This window comes from Mchenga conophoros, linkage group LG3 (genome assembly GCF_057382185.1).
Source record: "Mchenga conophoros isolate Kocher_MC1m ecotype Shallow Benthic linkage group LG3, M_conophoros_male_GT1.1, whole genome shotgun sequence".
Taxonomy (NCBI): Eukaryota; Metazoa; Chordata; class Actinopteri; order Cichliformes; family Cichlidae; genus Mchenga; species Mchenga conophoros.
In genome coordinates, this window is record NC_140528.1 from 31,391,805 (window position 1) to 31,412,447 (window position 20,643).

The window sequence follows — 20,643 nt, forward strand, 5'->3', positions numbered from 1 at the left end:
TCAACCACCACAAAGTAGCACATAATTGAAGTGGTATGAAAGTGATACATGGGTTTCAAAATGTTAAGCAAATAAAAATCAGAAAAGTGTGTCATACAATGCAATAGTATTGCATATACATACATATAACAGCAAAGTACATAAAATAGTAGATATGGTGTATAAAGACTGTTATCTCATTCTGCTGTTTAGCTCTAGCTGCCTTTATGATTTAATGATTTTATGATTAAATATGTTCTCCTAATATCCAATAAAGTGACAGCCTGCTTTCAGTTCATCCTTTTTTCCTCAAACTGTTTGAATTCAGTCTGTCAGGGAAACATGACAGAAACATGGAGGTGTGTTCATGACAGCGTTTGATTCCTGATGTCATAGGAACATAGATTATTCAGCAGAGCTGATGTGGGACTGAGATTTGCATCAATGTGACGTCACCGATTGTTTGCGGTTTACCTTTTAGACTGACATCCACAAGAGGATCATGATGGAGGAAGAGGAGAACAGAGCAGAGTGCGGTGAACCTACACCAACGAGGTCAGAGAACTAAACTCACCGAGTTAACAGTATATCTGTGGGGAAAGTCTGTACTGAGCGGGTTCCATGTTTGTCTTTTAAGAACAGAGCTGCTCGGTCTCTGATTCTCATGTCTTTGTGTTTGATCTGTTAAACAGTCTGAGAGGTCACAAAGAGACCCAGGGTAATTTCTAAGAAGCTAAAGCCTGGATCATACTAGATGCTGTTAATGAAACCTCCATCAGGACAACACTGAGCAAACGGTGGTGTTCATGGAAATCAATAAATTAAATTCAGTGCAACTGTATATTATATTACCAAAAGTAACATAGTAAGTTTTTTCTTTAAAACTATGTAAATCTTTAATCAAATTTACTTTTGGAAAAGTTGTGATTAGTTTGGTTAAATTTGGACAATCCCACTTATTAAGGACCACACCTACAGAGCACGCTGTGAGGTGTGGTGGAATTTTTTTGTTTGTTTGTTTGTTTGGGGGTTTTTATTACTATTATTTGTTTGTCAAATGTCAAGGGGGCAATAGGAAGGTTTAGAATGTTTTTGGGGTTTTTTTTTTTATCACTTTTTGAGGTTTTGGAATCAGATTAGGTTAATTTTTGTTTATGTTTAAGATAAAAAATAAACACCATATATTTTTCAAAGATTTAATTCAGAAGTGAGTTCTGAAACAATCCATCCATTTCCACCCACAACCTTTCCTTGGACCATTTTCTTTTTTGGAACTTAAAAGGCCATGACATTTAATTTAAAAAAATCATTTGAATTGGATGTCACCTTGGAAGTTGGGGGATCTTGGAAGACTGGATGGTTGGACTTGGATGATTGGATCGTCACAGAATTGGCTGAAAGAGGATGCACAAAGTTCACCCAGTAATATTAGTAAAGCCTATAGTCTAAGCCAGTAAAATCTCCCAAGCAGCTTTAATGGTGCTAATTGAAGCTGAGGTGGAAAGAATCACTTTGAAGACAAAGTTGGACGCATTGCAAGAAACATATGCGCCCAAACTGGAAGAAGTTCAGTTTAAAGCAGCATTGGCTTTAAGAACTTAGTTGGTTATGGTCGATGCAAAAATGCTAATTTTCACTTCTGTTCAGGATCAGCAGAGTCTGGATTCCAGGGCTTTATTATTTAGAACCATTTACCACAGTCCACTGAGGATTTTAGTGAGAAGGTGCATGCACATGAGTCCACAGAAGCTTATGTTGAAGCAAAAAAGCAGCTTGAGTTAAACTTTGATAACAGAGCAAAAATAAAATCTGCATTTATAGATAAGGCTCTGAATTGGTCAGTTTTAAAATCTGGTGGTGCTTCAGCATTATGAGCTTACACATTCTTTTTGAGAAGCTACTTTAACACAATGGATGAAGCCGGGTTTACTGATGAGATGGGAAATTCAACCAATATCAGGATTTTGTTTCAAAGTTACCTTTTAGACCAGGGGCCGGCAACCCTAGGTACGCATGCTACAGTTGGCCGTGACATCAGGGTTAACTGATGGCATTTGCTCGGTGGCCCGATGATTTATTTGGCCGTTGTGTAAAAATAACTCAGTTGTTTGGTGGTGGCATCGCGGAGCTTCCACAGATTCAGTAAAATTAACAAGTGGTGGAGCCCAGCAGGTGGATGAGGGAGATAGGAGGCAGGATGAGGAGAGACCCGAGGCAGCTGCCGGTCCGAGCGTCAGGTGAACTGAACTTCAGGTAACAAGTTATGACCTGCAGTCTATCTGGGTCAGATATAAACTACATTTAGGTGTCGTTTATTTTCGTTGTGCTGACTTTTTACAGTCAGTTACAATAACTCGCGTGCTAGCTAGCATGATGGAGTTTCTATGCAGCTGGGTGGGTGCTTTTATGTTACTGATGTTGAACTTTATTTAATTCATAAGGTTAGCTAGTAGAGTTGCCAACCGTCCCGTAATAAGACGGAATCCTCCCGAATTCAGAGAAATTATTATGTGTTTTGTGTTGAGCTGAGAGGGGACACAGTTTGTCCCGGACTTCAGCTAGAATGAAAAAGACACAAAGGTGGAGTTATTCTGCGTCTTTGCTGCACAGCTGCCTCTTCTTCTCTCATTCTTTCCCCTGTTGCTTTAATCATGAAACTGATCAATGATCAGCTGATTGGCTTTTCTCTCTTGTTTGTTTATCGCCTACTTCGAGCCAGAAAGAGGAAACCAGCAGATGTCGCACTAAACAACAGCAGCAAGTTTTAAGCTTGATCAGCTGTTGTTAGAATTTATTTAATATTAATTTCTAGTATCAGCTGATGTTTGCTGGAGCCACAGCTGTAAAAAGTGCTGGTCATGATATTGGTTTGTATATCTGGTGAGAGGGAAACATGAAGATGAAACCAGGAGATGTCCTTACTGAATCATCAGAGCTGAACAGGTGATGGAGAAACAGGTTTACCTCTTAGGTGACATGAATGAGTTGAAGGGAAGTTATGAACTGTTTCTGAGAGACAAATAACACCAAGAACATTTTTTAAGTAGCTGACAGCTGGTAACTGTGCAGGGGCGGGTCTAGCTAAGTTTTGCCAGGGGGGCCAGGTGGGGCATTAACAGGGAAAGGGGGGCACAAAGAAATACTTTCTTATTTTCATTTAAAATGTCTGGAAGCTTACAACCAAAGCTTTTATCTGATGTAAAATGTATAGAAATCATATATATACCAACAAGACTGTACATCACTGTCACAACAGCGTTTGTTTTCATTCAAAGGCTTTATGGCTTTAATATCTGGTGGGCCGGTCTTTAGTCAAAATGCCCGGGCTGTTTTTTTGTCCCAGTCCAGCCCTGGGCACGACATGCAGTGAATTAATCTGAGAAGGTGCATCAAAAAATAAATGGCCACACCAGCGGTGCACATCGCAAATCAGCTCGCATAGACACATTAGTTGTGCCGCTTCTTAATGACGGTATCTTAGCTAACAACCCCAACTACCAAATTCAACTTGTAATTGGCTAAAAATAACTTAGCCTACTGGTAAGAGGGACGTTATTAGCTTTCCACATTCTGACACTTCAAAAGCTTCAGGAGCTTTCTGCTCAGCACAGCATCAGCACCACGGAAATACACGGATACATCCGTAGACTCGAGACAACACAATGCATTTTTGGGACTTTCAGGTGTATGGACCAATGTTTTATTTTCTGATCAAACCAGAAATCTTTAATGAGCAGCTAGATTTGTCTCGCATTAATGTGCTGAGTTAATGCCAGTGTTGCCAGTTGCAACATCGGAGCAGCTGGAATCCACAGCTGTGCGTGTTCATGGAGCTTGCATTTTCAATTGCTGGACATCACTACCTGACAAGTTTAACTGTGTTCAGAACATTGCAGAGGCCTTATTGACAGTACTTGGCTCTACATATCTGTGTGAACAGATTTTCTCTCACATGAGTGTCCTCAGGTAGCCGTCTGAATGCTGGACACTCGGAGACCTGTGTGTCTGAGTGGGAGACCAGAGATCATATTAACATGTGTGTCTCTGTATTAACAGACATGCCATATTGGCTTAGTTTATTTTTCGTATCATTCTTGTGAGTAGACCATAAATAGCATTTGTATTTTTTGTTGTACAGTCCATTTTCTGTTATGGATAAAAAGTGTCTTTTTTTGTTTCAAAATAGCTGATAACTATTCGCTGAGAGCTGCCAACATCTGCGAACAAATATGATTCTATAAAGTGGTTCTATATAGTGTGTAAATGTTAATATAGAGCGTTATTAAATTTATTGCTAATGCAATCATATGGCACACTGACCTCTGAGGAAATTTTAAATGGCACTCGCCATCAGAAAGGTTGCCTACCCCTGGTCTACACTCTCCCCGTTGTCCCGCAGGGTGTTAGAGATGATAGGACAGATTAGGGCTGTGCGATATAACGAAATATACCGGATGACGATATAAAAACGTCTATCGTTTCCTATCACGCTATCGTTTGTTTCATGGTGTCGTAAAATAAACTGTTTACAGCAATATTTTTTTCATCATTTTGATGGTCACTGTAGTGGCTATATTAATTTTTTAAAGTTCTCTCTTTCTCTTATATTTTATATAACCACACTATGGACGGACAAGCACCTGTTTTTACGTGTTGTCGTTAGCAGCAATGATGGTAAAACCATCACATGGCTCCGCTGTCCGCTTGTTTGTTTTCCACGTAAACCTTTCACAATAAAGCTCAAGATCCTGTTGAGACTTTTCAAAATAAACTGAATCACGGGAAAGAGTATGCAGTGTTTATGGATGAGAAGCAAAAAAGAGCCGTCAGGTGCTAAAAAATAAACCTTAGACTCAAACTTTGAAAGAAAATGGTGGCCGTTACAACTTATGTCTAAAAATGTATAGTTTCATGCATCGGAGAAAACACTCGACTCCAGGTAAAGGACACTCAGCTGGAAACACTTCACGCAAGGTGAGTTACCCGAGATACACAGAATTTACAGAAAATGTTACATTTTTATGATTTATATCGTTGTCAGGACGATAAATGTCTTATATCGGGATATGAGATTTTGGTCATATCGCACAGCCCTAGGAAAGATGTTGTTAGTTATATGTATAGTTTATTTGGCAATACTGAAGCTTAAATAATTCTACGCTACCATTCTCTTTTTTTTTTTGCCAAATCTCCGGCGTCTGACGTCACCTACAACATGGGTCGCTTAACTTTTCCCGTCACTTACCTCTGTACTTTCACTTTTGATAGTTTTTTATGACTGTTGTTTTGGGTTTCCCAGGGTTTAGTTGTGTTCCCTCTGTTTGGTGTATCCCCTTAGTGTAGTAGGTCTCTGAGTCTGTGTCATTACGTGTATGTGTTTCCATTTTTACTTTGAAGGTCTCCGTCTTATGTCAGTGTGTTCCGTTTACATTTCCCCTGCCTCATTTGTATACTTTGGTCTTTAAATGTGCCATACAAATAAATATGATATGATATTACATAGGCAAACTTAATTATTACATCTGAGAACAATGTGGATAAACAAGTGCTCATGGAGACTTATTTTATAAATCTGGATAATAGTCTAGATCAGATCTCACTGACAGACTGGACATTATGGAACCCTTAATGTGACACCATCTTCCCTCCTTATCTGCAGATTAAAACTAAACAAAGATAGTTATTAAAAGTCTGCAGGTCTGCGAGAGAATGAATCATTGTGTCTTGTCAAACACAGTAAGAAGCTGAAGCACAGACGCGAAGAGTAGATGTTCATCAGATTATGATGTCACTCTTTTTGTCTTCATACATTCATACTGTGTTTATGATGCAGATTTTCTTCTTTTATAATAACACATTTTATTTTCTATAATCAAAGACAGACTAGTTCGGAATTCTCAGAAACTCACTGTGAAGTTATCGCCCCATCTCTGTCCAGCCCCTCCCATCTAACAGACCTGGACATGAGCGGAAACACCCTGCAGGATTCAGCAGTGAAGCTTCTGTGTGCTGGACTGGAGAATCCAAACTGTCGACTGGAAACTCTAAGGTGATTTCACTAATTGCAGCTCTTATCTTTATTTATATTTCATATCTTTGATTGAATTCTTTAGTTCATAATTGTTCGGGAAATGTCTGAAGACATATGTGAAGAATTTTGAGTGCTTAAAGTCTTTCCAAATGACTGAACAACAGTTTTTCCTTTCGACTTCAAAAAGAAGTCACAGACTTGAGCAGGGTTTATTTAAAGGCTGACAGTGGAGTGGTGATAGGGAGATGTTTGACAATCAGTACATTCACATTACAGCTGATGAAAGAATCTGTGTATATGATTAAACAGCTGATTGCTCACAGCTTGTGCACTGTTGGATCACGAGATGTTCATTTGGCTGAAATCTGTAAGTCATGATGCAGCCTCAGAATGGACCGAGTTCCCCAGATCACTGCAGCATCCTTAGCATGGAGGTTTCTTCCTCAGTCTTGGAGCCCCTAAAGGGTCCATCCACACCACCAGAGTCTTCTCCCTCGCCTTTCTCTTTGTCCTTGTACTTCAGTGGCTGTGCTGTGTCTGTTTGTGCAGTGTTGCTCTCCCATGGAAGTGCTAATGTCCCTGCCTTGAATAAGGTGCTGGTCTTTCTTCAGGTGGAAAAGCATCCTTCACTGACCAAATGAACAAAGGTCTAGAGCAGGGGTCCCCAATCCCAGTCCACGAGGGCCTGCAGGTTTTAGGTGTCCTTGATCCATCACAGCTGATTTAAATGGATAAATTACCTTCTCAACATGTCTTGAAATTCTCCAGAGGCCTGGTAATGAACTAATCATGTGATTCAGGTGTGATGACCCAGGGTGAGATCTAAAACCTGCAGGGACACCGGCCCTCGTGGACTGGGATTGGGGACCCCTGCTCTAGAGTTTGATCCCTTCTAGTATGACAGGAAACATGCTGATTAGAGTTTCAAAGTGTCTTTGCAAGCAGAAATTTGTCAAATGAGCCAGTATACCTAAGCGGTATAAGCAATCACCCCACATCAGTATTTAAAGGCTATACTGAGTCCTGAGTGTTGTTGTTGTTGCTTTTACTGTGCGTTTGCGAGCTGCAAAGCTGCAGCCATTTGTATGTAGCAGCAACTGTAATAATAAAAGTTTGCTGGAAAGCATGCGTACATGGTCCAGTCTATCATGCATCTATTACTCAAACTTGTAGTGAAGAGAAGTTGATCATCAGTGACACTGTCTTTAAAATACTCCTGTTAGAAATGTACAAGTTTAATATGAAAAATTATTTTCTCTTGTGTTATTTTCAAGCTGCTTCCTGTTGGTTGTTTGGAGTTTCCATTTTCTAAACTATAACATTTTGAACGTTCTTCAGCTCTGGACTGATTATGAAACACTGAATGACTTCAAGCACAGACTTTGTCTAATAAACTTAAAACTTTAATTATTTATACAGATTGGTGAGCTGTGGTCTATCAGAGATCAGCTGTGATTATCTGGCAGCAGCACTAAAGTCCAACCCCTCCCATCTGAGAGAGCTGGACCTGAGGTTGAACAACAAGCTGCTAGATTCAAGAGTGAAGCAGCTGTGTGGTTTTCTGGAGAGTCCAGGATGTGGACTTGAAACTCTGAGGTCAGTCTCCATGTTTTAGTTGTGGTGAGATGAATATTATGTGAAAGTTGTGCTTACACTAAACTGCAGACATAAGACTGATATTATACTGATCTACACTGAGGAGCTTCATGGTAAAGTCGGTTTTCTTCTTTTCTGAGTTAGTCCATTGACTATAGCAGAAAAATGTTCACATTTCAAGCACTTATACTCAATGCGTGGCCGTGGCCCTCCACAGGGCGCCAACCGGCCTGCAGAGCTTTCCTAATTCAAAATGAGGGGACCCTGACTAACTGTGTACCATTCTTCCTCACAGTTCTAGGTATCAGACACAACAATGAATAATCCACAGTGGACTTTCTTTAGCAGGTCAAAGGTCACGACACACAGCAATCTGTGAAAGTGAAAGAGATTGGAGCAGGAATCATTGCACATTTGCAAACTCACACTGCTGCATGGCATGCTGGGCAATAGTAATGTTAAACTGGGACTTGTCTCTGCTGAAGTTTGTGTTGATCATTATAAATTGGAGATAAGGAGCTAATTAATGTGCAATCAAAATTTGTCCGGGAGTTGGGTTTCCTTCTATCCACCTCAGTGTGTTGAGGAAGCTGCCACCACTGCTCTGTGAAATAAATAAAGTTATCATTGGATTCCAAGGTTGTTCAACATCAGCAGGTTAACCTTAAGCAGATGGTTCAGCATGTCTCAGGGTAATTGTGTGATCACAGTCCACTACCTCTAGCTGGTATGTTATTCACCGAATTGTTACGACCCCCTCTGCTAGGCGACAGGAGGAGAGTAACATACACAAGACCCACAGGAAAACTGAGTAAAGTTAAAGGTTTTATTGCAAACTTTAAACAGAAACCCGACAGGGTTGTTCAGCAGACCATTGGGCAAACAATTAACAAAAGGAAAAAAAAGTCAAGATTAAAAGCTAAGGGTTAACTTGGGCAGACCGGCATCACAAAGCTCTACTAAAACCAAGTTCAACAGTATACCGAGTTTAACAAACAAAATCCAAAACTGCAAACAGGTTTAGCAAACAAAGTTCAAAAGCAAGGCAGAAGAGGAGGACACTGCATGTTCATTTCTGAGCAGCAGTCCCAGTAGTGCTGCTTCTTCTTCTTCCTCCAGTTTAACAGCAGCTTGCATCCATCGAAGATGCATTACTGCCACCGTCTGGTGTTACTTAGCCAATCAACCACCTTTTCAAACGTGACTCCCCCCCCCACACCCATATCATTCTCCGGTGGTTACCATACCTTCTGCAGTTAATAAATACATGTTCAATTGTTTACATAACACCACACCAATTACATATCCCCATTAACCCTTTAAAGCCGGTCGGAGCAGGCACGCTCCATTTTGCGTAACTATTTTTAAATCCCGGTATCACTGCAACCACGTAAGCTAGCGCAATCATTTTTTTTGCATATGAAACCGGAGGAGTTGTACTTGCATCTTAAGCCATCAGCTTGTCCTAGGTCACAGTTTCCTTCCACATACTGTATTACTGGAACATCTAGAGAGCTGGGCCGGACTCTCTGGTACAGCACTCGACTGGTTCAAGTCCTACCTTAAGAACAGGAACGTCTATGTGTCAATTAGCCAATTTTCATCACAAAATATAGAAATCACATGCGGGGTCCCCCAGGGTTCCATCCTAGGGCCCCTCTTATTTAGCATTTACATGCTCCCGTTAAGCCAGATTATAACCACCAATAATATTATGCACAATTATGTAGACGATACTTAACTTTATATCTCAATGTCACCAGGTCATGTTGAACCTATCCAAACTCTTAATAAATGCATTGAGCAAATTAATTACTGGATGTCTCATAATTTCCTTCAACTGAACAATAACAAAACTGAAGTACTTATCTTTGGACCCAAAAAAGATCGATTAAATATCAGTAATCAGCTCAAACTGGTCCAACTAGAAACTACCGACCAGGCCAGAAATTTAGGTGTAATAATGGACTCAGACCTGAACCTCCAGGGCCACATAAAAGTTATAACAAAGTCAGCCTTCTATCACCTGAGGAACATTTCTAGGACTAAAGGACTTATGACACAAGGAGACCTAGAAAAACTCATGCATGCATTTATCTCTAGCTGCCTTGATTACTGTAACACAGTTTTACCCAAAAAATCAATTAGACAACTGCAGCTGATTCAGAACGCTGCTGCTCGTGTTCTCACTAGAACCAAGAAAATAGAGCACATTACTCTAGTTTTACAGTCACTACACTGGCTCCCTGTAGCTCAGAGAATAGACTTTATAGTGCTTTTATTAGTTTATAAATCCTTGAATGGGTTAGCACCAGAGTGCATTAGGATTCTGCTATCATGGTACAAACCATCCAGATCAGTTAGGTCCTCTAGATCTCCTCTATCAACCGTCCCTAGAACCAGAACTAAACATGGAGATGCAGCTTTTAGTTTCTATGCTCCTCACATCTGGAATACACTATCAGGAGAATGCAAAGCTGCAGAGACACTGAACTCTTTTAAGTCTAAAATTAAAACTTACTTATTTAGACTTGCTTATGAGTAACTGATCCTATTATGGCTCTCTATTTGCGAATGCTTTCTTGTAAATGTTTTCTTGTATTTTACTTTTATAGTGTTTTGTTTTATCTTTTATGTTTTATTTTAATCATGTAAAGCACCTTGAATTGCTTTGTGCTGAAAGTGTGCTATACAAAAAAAATTTGCGTCACCTTGCCTTGCCTTCCCTTAAGATAGGAAAAAAGTAGTAAACATGATTTAAATTCCTATATTATAGACTGAATTATGGATCAACTTATGTAATGAGGGGTCTCCAGATGTGACACAGACTGTGGACAGAGAGATCACTGACAGCAGTAATACCTCAGATATATTCCATCAGGGCCAAATTAGCAGCACAGAGGGAGTGTGGGTTGGCCCTGATCTCAGTACTGCTGAAATTAACATCCAGGTTAAAGATGACATGAAAATTTGGGGTCTCTGAATCAATGGGAAATACTGCTGTGAGTCAAACAGGTCCAAGAAGGAAAGTGAAGGGAAAGACGAAGTCTGGAGATGAGCGAACAAAAACCCTGATTGCGAAGTTGGTGTGAAGATTGTTCAAAGTCACACTGTGCCCAGACTACATTCTTATCAGCTGTTTCATGTGTTTGAGTGAATCTGTGACTGAACTGTAATAGTGTTCAAAAGTAAATGTGAGGAGGAAATAAATGAAAACAAAGTGTGATTAATGATGAAGAATGAGAAGAAGCTGAGACTCAGCTGTCATGCTGCTAATGTTTCTCAGGACCAGCTGTACATGTTGCATTTACCGTAAAGAAACTGGAAATCTGTGTGGAGCTGAGCCAGGGGAATTCTGAGGATCAGCAATAATCTCATGCAGCATAAACTCAACCATGTTTTAATATGTGTTGATATAGATGTGACTGGATCATATTCTGACTTTAGATATCCAAATATGGTTGACTTTAAACAACAGGATTATCTTGCTGATTAAAGTCCTTAAGATGGCGCAGGTGAGGTCGGCTGCCGTACTGGATGCTCTGCCCCAACTTTTTCACTTTTTTTCTTTTTTCGTCACTTTTTCCTATATCTGCCATAATTTTGCATGGGCATCATGCAAAACACACAAATTCGCTACAGTAGAGACACCCTGGTTTCTATTGGTCTACAATACACAAACATTTCACCATGGAGATCCTGAGAGAGAACAAAGGACGCAACCCTAAGCGACGGCCTCGAGGGAAACGAGCTGGCATCAGGAACAGGCTACGGGCTCGCGCACACCGCGCACCCATGCCCAGTATCCTGCTAGCCAATGTTCAATCCATCGAGAACAAGCTTGATGACCTCAGAGCCAGAATTAAGTTCCAGAGAGACATTCGGGACTGCAACCTCCTCTGCTTCACCGAGACTTGGCTGAACCCAGCAATACCAGACCACGCCGTGCAGCCGGCGGGGTTCTTTTCGGTTTACCACATGGACAGGACAATGCAGTTGGGGAAGAAAAGAGGTGGTGGAGTGTGTTTGATGGTGAACAACAGATGGTGCGACAGCACAAACATCTCCCCACACACATGCTCTTGCTCGCCAATCTGGAACTTTTGATCGTTAAATGTCGCCCTTTCTATCTCCCTCGGGAATTCACTGCGGTCATTGCCTGCACTGTTTACATTCCGCCTCACGCGGACTCAGACACTTCCTTATGTGAGCTGCATGAGGTTCTCACATCAACAAACACTTCAACAAGATGCCACACTCATTGTTATGGGAGATTTTAACAGATTAAATCTCAAACGGACATTTCACAACCTTCACCAGCACATCAACTGCCTCACCCGGAGCACTAGGACATTAGACCACTGCACCCCATTCAAGAACTGTTACAAGGCTCAGCCCCTGCCGGCATTTGGAAAATCTGACCATGCCGCCATCTTCCTCATGCCTGCTTACAAACAAAGGTTAAAGCAGCAACCACCAATCATGAGGGAGGTCGCTCGCTGGACGGACCAATCAGTGTCCGCGCTGCAGGACGCACTGGATGACGCAGACTGGGACATGTTTCGGCGCAGCTCTGATGACATCAACATGTTTACAGAAGCGGTTATGGGATTCATCGGGAAACCACCAGAAAGATCTATCATCAGAACTTTTCCCAACCAGAAGCCGTGGGTGGATAAAAACATCCGCGACGCTCTGAGATCACGCACCGCTGCCTACAATGAAGGGCTCGTCTCCAGTAATATGGACCTATACAAGGCTGAGTCTTACAACGTGCGCAGTGCAGTCAGCAAAGCGGAGCTACGGGGAAAAACTAGAGTCACAGCTATGTCAGTGTGACTCTAGGAGCCTGTGGAAAGGACTGCGGACAATAACGGACTATAAACGACCAGCTTCTTCAATGATGAATGCTGACGCTTCACTGGCTGATGAGCTGAACACGTTTTATGCTCGCTTTGACGCGGCAGCAATTAAAACTACAAACAGCTGCACGCGCTCGGAGTACACCAGTGAAGAAAATGCATTCGTCATCACAGAGCATGCCATGAGGAACACCTTCAGGAGGGTGAACACCAGGAAGGCAGCAGGACCTGATTCAATCCCTGGCCGGGTCCTGAGAGCCTGCACTGACCAGCTAGCACCGGTGTTCACGGAGATCTTCAACCTGTCCCTGGCCCAAGCTGTGGTTCCCACGTGCTTCAAACAGTCCATTATTGTTCCAAAGAAACAACAGCCCGCTTGCCACAATGACTACCGTCCAGTAGCACTGACTTCAATTGTAATGAAGTGTTTTGAAAGACTGATGAGAGATCACATCACTTCTTCACTTCCTGCTACCATCGACTCACTTCAGTTTGCTTACCGGACTAATCGTTCCACAGACGATGCCATATCTCACCTGCTCCACACATCCCTGAGTCACCTGGACACTGGAAGAGGGAAATATGTTAGGATGCTGTTCGTGGACTACAGTTCAGCATTCAACACAATAATTCCCTCTAAGCTTTTCACCAAGTTGACGGATCTAGGACTCAGCTCATCACTGTGTCAGTGGATCCTCAACTTCCTCACAGACAGACCCCAATCAGTGAAGGTGGGAAAACAAGTCTCCATCTCACTCAGCACTGGAGTGCCTCAGGGCTGTGTTCTAAGTGTTCTAGTAACATTGTGAGGAACCTTGGAGTCATCTTTATACAGGATATGTCCTTCAATGCACATATTAAACACATATGTAAGACTGCTTTCTTCCATTTGCACAATATCTCTGAAATTCAAAATATCCTGTCTCAGAGTGACATAGTGATGCACAAATCATGAACGAATCGTTCACTGCTCGAGAATCACTTTACTGACTCATGAATCATGATTGACAAGCCCAACTGACTCACTGACTCATCCCTGTTGCTGTTAGCAAACTAATTCCATTAGTAGAAATATATCTACCTTATAATTAAAATTGTGGGGAAAATACCAACAGCCAGTTTTTTAACAAAAACATTTCTGCCCTGAACTGGAAGAAAAAACCCTGTGCACACATCAAGACAATAGCTGCTTTCTCTGCTAACATGCTCACAGCACATTTTAGCTACTCACCCCCTCCCTCCTGTGCTGAATCATAGCATAAACAAATCACTTATTATTACTTATTTTTCCTAGAGTAAAAGTAGAATGGGAGGCAGAGCCTCCAGTTTTCAGAGCTCTCATCTATTGAATCAGCTTCCAGTTTGATACAGGAGACGGACATTATATCTACTTTTAAGATTAGGCATTTTGCAAAAGCATTTAAATTAGGGTTGGATTAGGTGACCCTTAATCTTCCCTTAGTTATGCTGCACTAGGTGTGGGCTGCAGGGAGATTCCCATGATGCGCTGTTTCGTCTTCAGTCACCTTTCTCTCTCACGATTTGTTAATAGACCTCTCTGCAGGGAATCACACTTGTTATTATTTCTGTGGCTCTCTTCAACCACATGTATTTTGTCCTGTCTTCCTTCTTTTACACCAGCTGGTCACGGTAGATGGCCGCCCCTCCCTGAGCCTGGTTCTGCTGGAGATTTCTAGCTGTTAAAAGGGAGTTTTTCCTTCTTGCTGGCATCAAAGTACTTGCTCATAGGGGGTCATCAGAATCAGAATCAGAATCAGAATACTTTATTGATCCCTGGGGGAAATTATTTTTTGTTACAGTGCTCCATTTTAAACCAACATTAAGACAAGACAGACAATACACTAACTAAGAATAGTACAATAAGAATAGTCATACGACTGTTTTTCTGTTTATGTATTATTTTAGGGTCTACCTTACAATATAAAGTGTTTTAAGCTGACTGTTTTTGTGATGTGGCACTTAATAAATACGATTGAATAAACTGAATTATGAAACACTGAATGATTCCAATCACTTTTTCTAATTAACTTACAGCCTTCATTCTTTATACAGATTGGGGAGTTGTGGTTTGTCAAATATCAGCTGTGATTATCTGGCAGCAGCACTGAAGTCCAACCCCTCCCATCTGAGAGAGCTGGACCTGAGTAACAACAGCCTGCAAGATTCAGGAGTGGAACAGCTTTGTAGTTTTCTGGAGAGTCCAGGATGTGGACTTGAAACTCTGAGGTCAGTCTCCATGTTTTAGTTGTGGTAAGATGAATATGATGTGAAAGTTGTGCTGACACTGAACTGCAGACATAAGGCTGATATTATGCTGATTCACACTGAGGATCTTCATGGTAAAGACTTCTCTGGTTTAGTCCATTGACTGTAGCAGAAAAATGTTCACATTACAACCCTTAAAAGAAGAAGAAAATTTTTCCACTGGATAATTAGCTGTAAAACTCTACTACTCTCCATTCCACCTTAATATTTGGTGGAATGGCACTGACACTGAAATAAAAACCAAATGGCCATTTGCTTTACAAACAGCAGTCCAACATAAAACATACACACATCATACAAAACACAGTCCGACATCCAAATCTCCAACACTGCCAGCATGAATCATGGGTAAAGGAAAGGAGTAACACTCTGATATTCAGGGTTAGAATGACTTTCATAAACCAAACTATGAAGAACAAAGCTGCATTAGATAGCTTATATGAATGAATGAGTGGACAAAAGTGGACAGAGATCATTTTCCCAACCTACAGCCTTCTTTTTTCTTTCTTTGAAATTCCTAGGTGTTATGGTCCTGGGTCGGTGACCCAGTGTTTTTGTTTTTTGTACTTTTACTTTTGATTTCATCATGGATTGTGACTATTGTGTTTTGGTTTCTTTCCTAGTTTTTCTAGCTCCCTAGTTTTGTGGTACTTCCTGAGTTCAGATTTTTAGGTTTTGTTATTTGGTTTCTGAGTGTAAATTCTGTGCTCCCTCTGTTCTGTGTCTTCCTTGCCTGTGTATCCTTTCTAGTGTAGTCAGGTCTCTGTGTAAAGTCAGCGTCTCTGAGATTGCGTCTTCACGTATGTTTTGAGTTTCCTGTTTTATTGTGAAAGTCTGTGTCTTATGTCAAGGTGTTCAGTTTGCGTTTCCTCTGTCTCGTCTTGTCAATCAGAATCAGCTGTGCCTCCCTCCTGTGTGTCATTTCCTCGTTCCCATCAGTGTATTTTTAGTGTGTGTTCTCTCATGTTTGTCACTAGTCCGTCTGTGTTTCTTCCCTGCACTTTCTACCGGAGTCTTCCGTTCAGGTTCGCTTTGTTAGTCATTCCGAGTTTAGGTCACCTTTAGGTTTTATTTTACTTGCTGTATTTCTGTTTGTGCCACCAGAGTGTAAATAAAGCTCGCTCACATCCAAGCCAGCGTCTGGTTCCCCTCTCACACTCACCACACATCTGCCACCATCACATTCATCTTTTGTCCTTGTTCTGCATCCCCATCATGGACTTCACTCCTTTCCAAACCAGCCTCGAGTGTCCTTTAATAAGCTCCTCCTCTGCTTACTTTATCTCTCTTTGAACAAGTTTATATGTCTCAGTCTTTTTCTTATCTCCCTCATAACAAGAAAGCTTCTTCTGACTGAGAACATGTTTGAGTGCTTTACTAGTCACTGGGGAAAACTGTTCCTGTTTTCAAAGTAATCCTCACTTTTCCCGTGTGCTCAGTTTGAGCTCTCTTCAGTACTGTGATCTGATAGATCCAGAGGGGCCATCACATTTAAAAGCTCCACTAACGGAGCCACAACACATCCAATACTTAGTTTGTCATGTTGAACAAACTGGAAGAAATGATTCAAGGACTTAGTCACAGAACAGAGATTAATATCTCCAAAATAAAACTCGCTGCATCAGGGCATGTAGTTAGTCTGAAAATTCTGCAGTTTCCCGTTTGAACCGGCTTCATGTTGGCTTCAGCTCTTTGGAGTTTCCATTTTCTAAACTTCTACATTCTGAACCTTCTCAGCTCTGAACAGATTATGAAACACTGAACGATTTCAAGCACACTTGTCTAATAAATGGGTATCTTTAATTCTTTATACAGATTGTGGCGCTGTGGTTTGTCAGAGATCAGCTGTGATTATCTGGCAGCATCGCTGAAGTCCAACCCCTCCTATCTGAGAGAGCTGGACCTGAGTAACAACAGCATGCAGGATTCAGGAGTGAAGAAGCTGTGTGGTTTTCTGGAGAGTCTAGAATGTGGACTTGGAACTCTGAGGTCAGTCACCATGTTTTAGTTGTTCTGAGATGAATATGACATAAAAGTTTTGCTGACTGCAGACATAAGGCTGACATTATATTGATTCACAATGAGGATCTTCTTTTCTGCTTTCTACTTCTTTGGGTTAGTCCATTGACTGTAGCAGAAGCATGTTCACATTCCAAGCAGTGATACTCAATGTATGGCCCGCGGACCTCTACAAGGTCCCAACTGGGCTACCGAGTGGGCACGCTCTTTTTTGTGTAACTATTTTTAAATCCCAGTAGCACTGCAACCGCACAAGCTAGCGCAATCATTTTTTTTTGCATATGAAACCGGAGGAGTTGTACTTACATCTTATGCCATCAGCTTGTCCTAAGTCACGGTTTCCTTCCACATAAAGCTTTGCAAAAATTGCATATAAAGTGCTTGCAGGAACAAAAACAAGCGTGAACGATCGCATGTCCACCATTTCCTGCCCAAAACCGGAAGTGACGTCATTTTCGCGGAAAATGTAGTTTTTTACTTGTAGGCCTCAAGAGCATATACTGGTGTTTTTAGAAGTCATGTTTGACTTTATGCTTTTCTGAATAGTATCTGGGATGCTTAGAACTCGAATTGCACTGCTGGAAATAGTTTATTTGCTGTTTTCTTTGCAAATTAGCATCATAGGATTGTTTTTCGTTTTTCCTGCAGTATATAAAAATGGTGTATCTTAAAAATAAAACTATGAAGACACTCAAAAAAAAATTTCCTGTTGTTGTAAACTATTTTTTGCAACTTTTTTGTATTTAAAGTTTTGAGGGATAAGCCTCTTAAATTTCTCCAAGTAGAAATATATGTAAAAACACCAAAAACGATTTTCAATTATTTTGTAGTTTATTGCACTTTTTTGCAATTAATGTAGTTACTATGGACTTAATGCATACATATTATTAAAATATGGGCTATAACAGTTGTATTGATGTATAGCAACTTGAAATGCTCCCAAAAATGGCACTACAGCATGTAAAAATATAAAGTAAGCTCTGGCGGACTTGGTTCTATGGTAGGTCTTAAAGGGTTAACTGGGTACTGTTCTTCCTCACAGTTCTAAGTATCAGACACAACAATGAATATTCCGCAGTTTACTCTCTTAAGCAGGTCAAAAGTCATGGCACACAACAATTTAGAATAGAATAAATAATAGAATAAAATTAGGTATTGCACCGTGGTGGTGGTGTTGTGTAGTCTGTTAATGGAGTGCATGTGAGAGTTCAGAGTGGTTGTGGCTTTTGGGAAGAAACTATTTTTGAATCTGTCTATGTGCTCATGCATCTGTAGCCAGGTTGAACAGGTCAGAACCAGGTTGGGAGCTTTCCTAGATGATGTTTGTAGCTCTGCTGAGGAAGTGGGAGGAATAGATGTCCAACAGGGAGGAAAGAGAACAGCCAATGGTCTTCTGTGGTGTCTTGACTACTCTGTAAAGCCTCTCCCTGTCTGCCATGATGTGCTTCCGGAGGACTCTCAGCCAACTTTACAACTTTTAAAAGCGAAGCCATGTGATTCCTTGAATAAAAAACACTACTTGTTTTTAAGTCTTTTTATGATAAATGCACAACTTGAATGTGAAAAATTACGAGTTTTTTCTCATGATTTATTTGAAGCTGCTTCCTGTTGGCTTCAGCTGTTTGCAATTTCCATTTTCTAAGCTTCTACATTCTGAACGTTCTTCAGCTCTAAACAGATTATGAAACATTGAATCATTCCAAGAACGCACTTTGTCTAATAAGCGTACATCTTTCATTCTTTATACAGATTGAAGGACTGTGGTTTGTCAGAGATCAGCTGTGGTTATCTGGTAGCAGCGCTGAAGTCCAACTCTTCCCATCTGAGAGAGCTGGACATGAGTGGAAACTACAACCTGCAGGAACCAGATGTGAAGCAGCTGTGTGAGCTTAAGGAGAGTCCAGACTGCAGACTGGAGGTGCTGTGGTCAGTAGAGTGTTGAATTGAGTTTGTGGTGCTTCTGCAGTATTGTACTAAACAGTCAGCATGAAACAAAGATCCAGTGTTTCCTGTAAAGCTGCAGCTTCTCAGTGAAGCTGTGAGAGGAAAATGGTGACAAGCTTCAGGATTGGACACAAACACTTCCTGTTTCTGCCTGACCTTCCTACCTCTATGGTCACTTTATAGTAACGGCTCACATGCTCTGATCAAACACTGTCAACAGCCAATCAGCTCTCTGAAAAAAGCAGCATGCAGACCAATGACTGCATTCATTTCCAAGTTTAAAGCAGTGACGAACACAATCTGTAGGTGAGGAAGAATTTAGTTAGACCAGTTGTTTGGACGGAATTCCTTCAGTGAATAGCAGGAACCATTACATCTGGATTGTTGGGATTGTTTGGGGGTTTCCTAAAGAGCTCAGAGTGGACAGACCGAGGTTATTCTAATGAATGAAAGTCCAAACTAAGACTAGGAGTGAAAAACCTTTTCATGAACTTAAACACTTGTTTATATCCTCTGCTCTTCCTTCTTCTCTCTGCAGGTGGAGGTCATGGTAAACAGGATGGTGTGTGTGCTGAGAGAGGAGGAGCTGTGTCCTGGTGATCTATTGAGGTTGAAGCAGCAGTGCAGAGACACTCTGACTGGGCCATGTTACTGTGAGGTGGAGAGGAGAGGAAAGCTTCATCCAGCAGTGACTAACAGAGGAATGTAAAGAAGTGCAGATGATTGTCAGTGCTGCAGACTGATGTGTGTATCTTTTTTGTGGTGAATTTCCGCAAAGTGGTTGGCTCGCCGTCTGTCACGACCATAATCTCATCCAAAATTTTCTGAAATATTTTGACCCTTACGAGCTTCAGCAACGAAGCAAAAATCACCTAATGCAACACACGTATGTAAGTCCTGGACCAAATTCCATGCAGCATGTTGACTCCTATAACAAACTGAAGCCTTTTGGAATCTGTATAAATGGAGCCATTGATGGCTTTTTGAGAGTTTTGATTTGGCTTCATGCCTATTCAACAAACAGTGATGCCAAAATCAACACACATGCACACACACAATGACTGATTAAAAGAATATAAGCATGGTCACATAACCCAATGCCATTCAGACACGTAAACAATATGAGCTGCTTGTCCAAAAAACATCCAGAAAAGCAGTCATTGTCTTTTAGTTCCTGGAGACGATTTTTCCAGTGCTGAGCATGATGTTGTCTCAGAGAGGCTAACCAGCCTTCAATACACTGATTCTGATTGCTGGACCCAGTAATAAGAATTACAGAGAAAGAGAGACACAGAGCGAGAAAAAAAAGTTTGCTTTAACACCCACCATGCACATAAACCATGCTCATTATCATTGTGTTCAGGATATGAAAAAATGTATATTTCATGCATGCATATTAGGCAGTATAAAATCATAATGCCTAAAACAATTCATGTTCAACAATTGCTTTAAATTTTCCACAATATCATGCATCTACCACTGTTCTTGTTGTTGAGTATTTCTGATAAACTCCTCAACAGTCTTTGTGGATGTTCATGTTTTACAAACTGTCTATGAGAAGCTGGAGACGTTTCTGCTCCACATCCACTGAGTAGCTGCTCACTTTTGTTTTAGCCCAGGAGCCCACATACAGGTGACATCATTTCAAAGAAACAAGGCCTCATTTGTCTTTGGTCTATGGGTCTCTTTGGGCCTCAACACAGGCTTCATTTGGACATGCCCCCTGTGCTCAACACAGAAGATACATTTCATCATTACATTAACTATGTAATGCCACATGGAAAGCATTAGCTGCAGTTAATATAACATACTATGATGTATGTGGTTTGTACCTGTAAATCCAGGTAGTTGTGGTGTTGCATGTGTTGGATGTACATTTGCTTTTACTGGCTTGGAACCAGCTGTAAAAATGCATCATGTTGACTT

At 41.0% G+C, this 20,643-nt stretch overlaps 1 protein-coding gene across 1 annotated transcript; it reads left to right on the forward strand.

The window, feature by feature from the left end:
• Positions 1–468: 468 nt before the first annotated feature.
• On the forward strand, positions 469–19,552 carry LOC146578134 (ribonuclease inhibitor-like). The gene is made up of 7 exons (XM_085268638.1): positions 469–534; positions 5,858–6,028; positions 7,430–7,606; positions 14,542–14,715; positions 16,570–16,743; positions 18,523–18,691; positions 19,256–19,552. Exons 1-7 carry the CDS (start codon positions 482–484, stop codon positions 19,424–19,426), a joined length of 1,089 nt encoding a protein of 362 aa, XP_085124764.1. The 5' UTR covers positions 469–481; the 3' UTR covers positions 19,427–19,552.
• Positions 19,553–20,643: the final 1,091 nt, after the last annotated feature.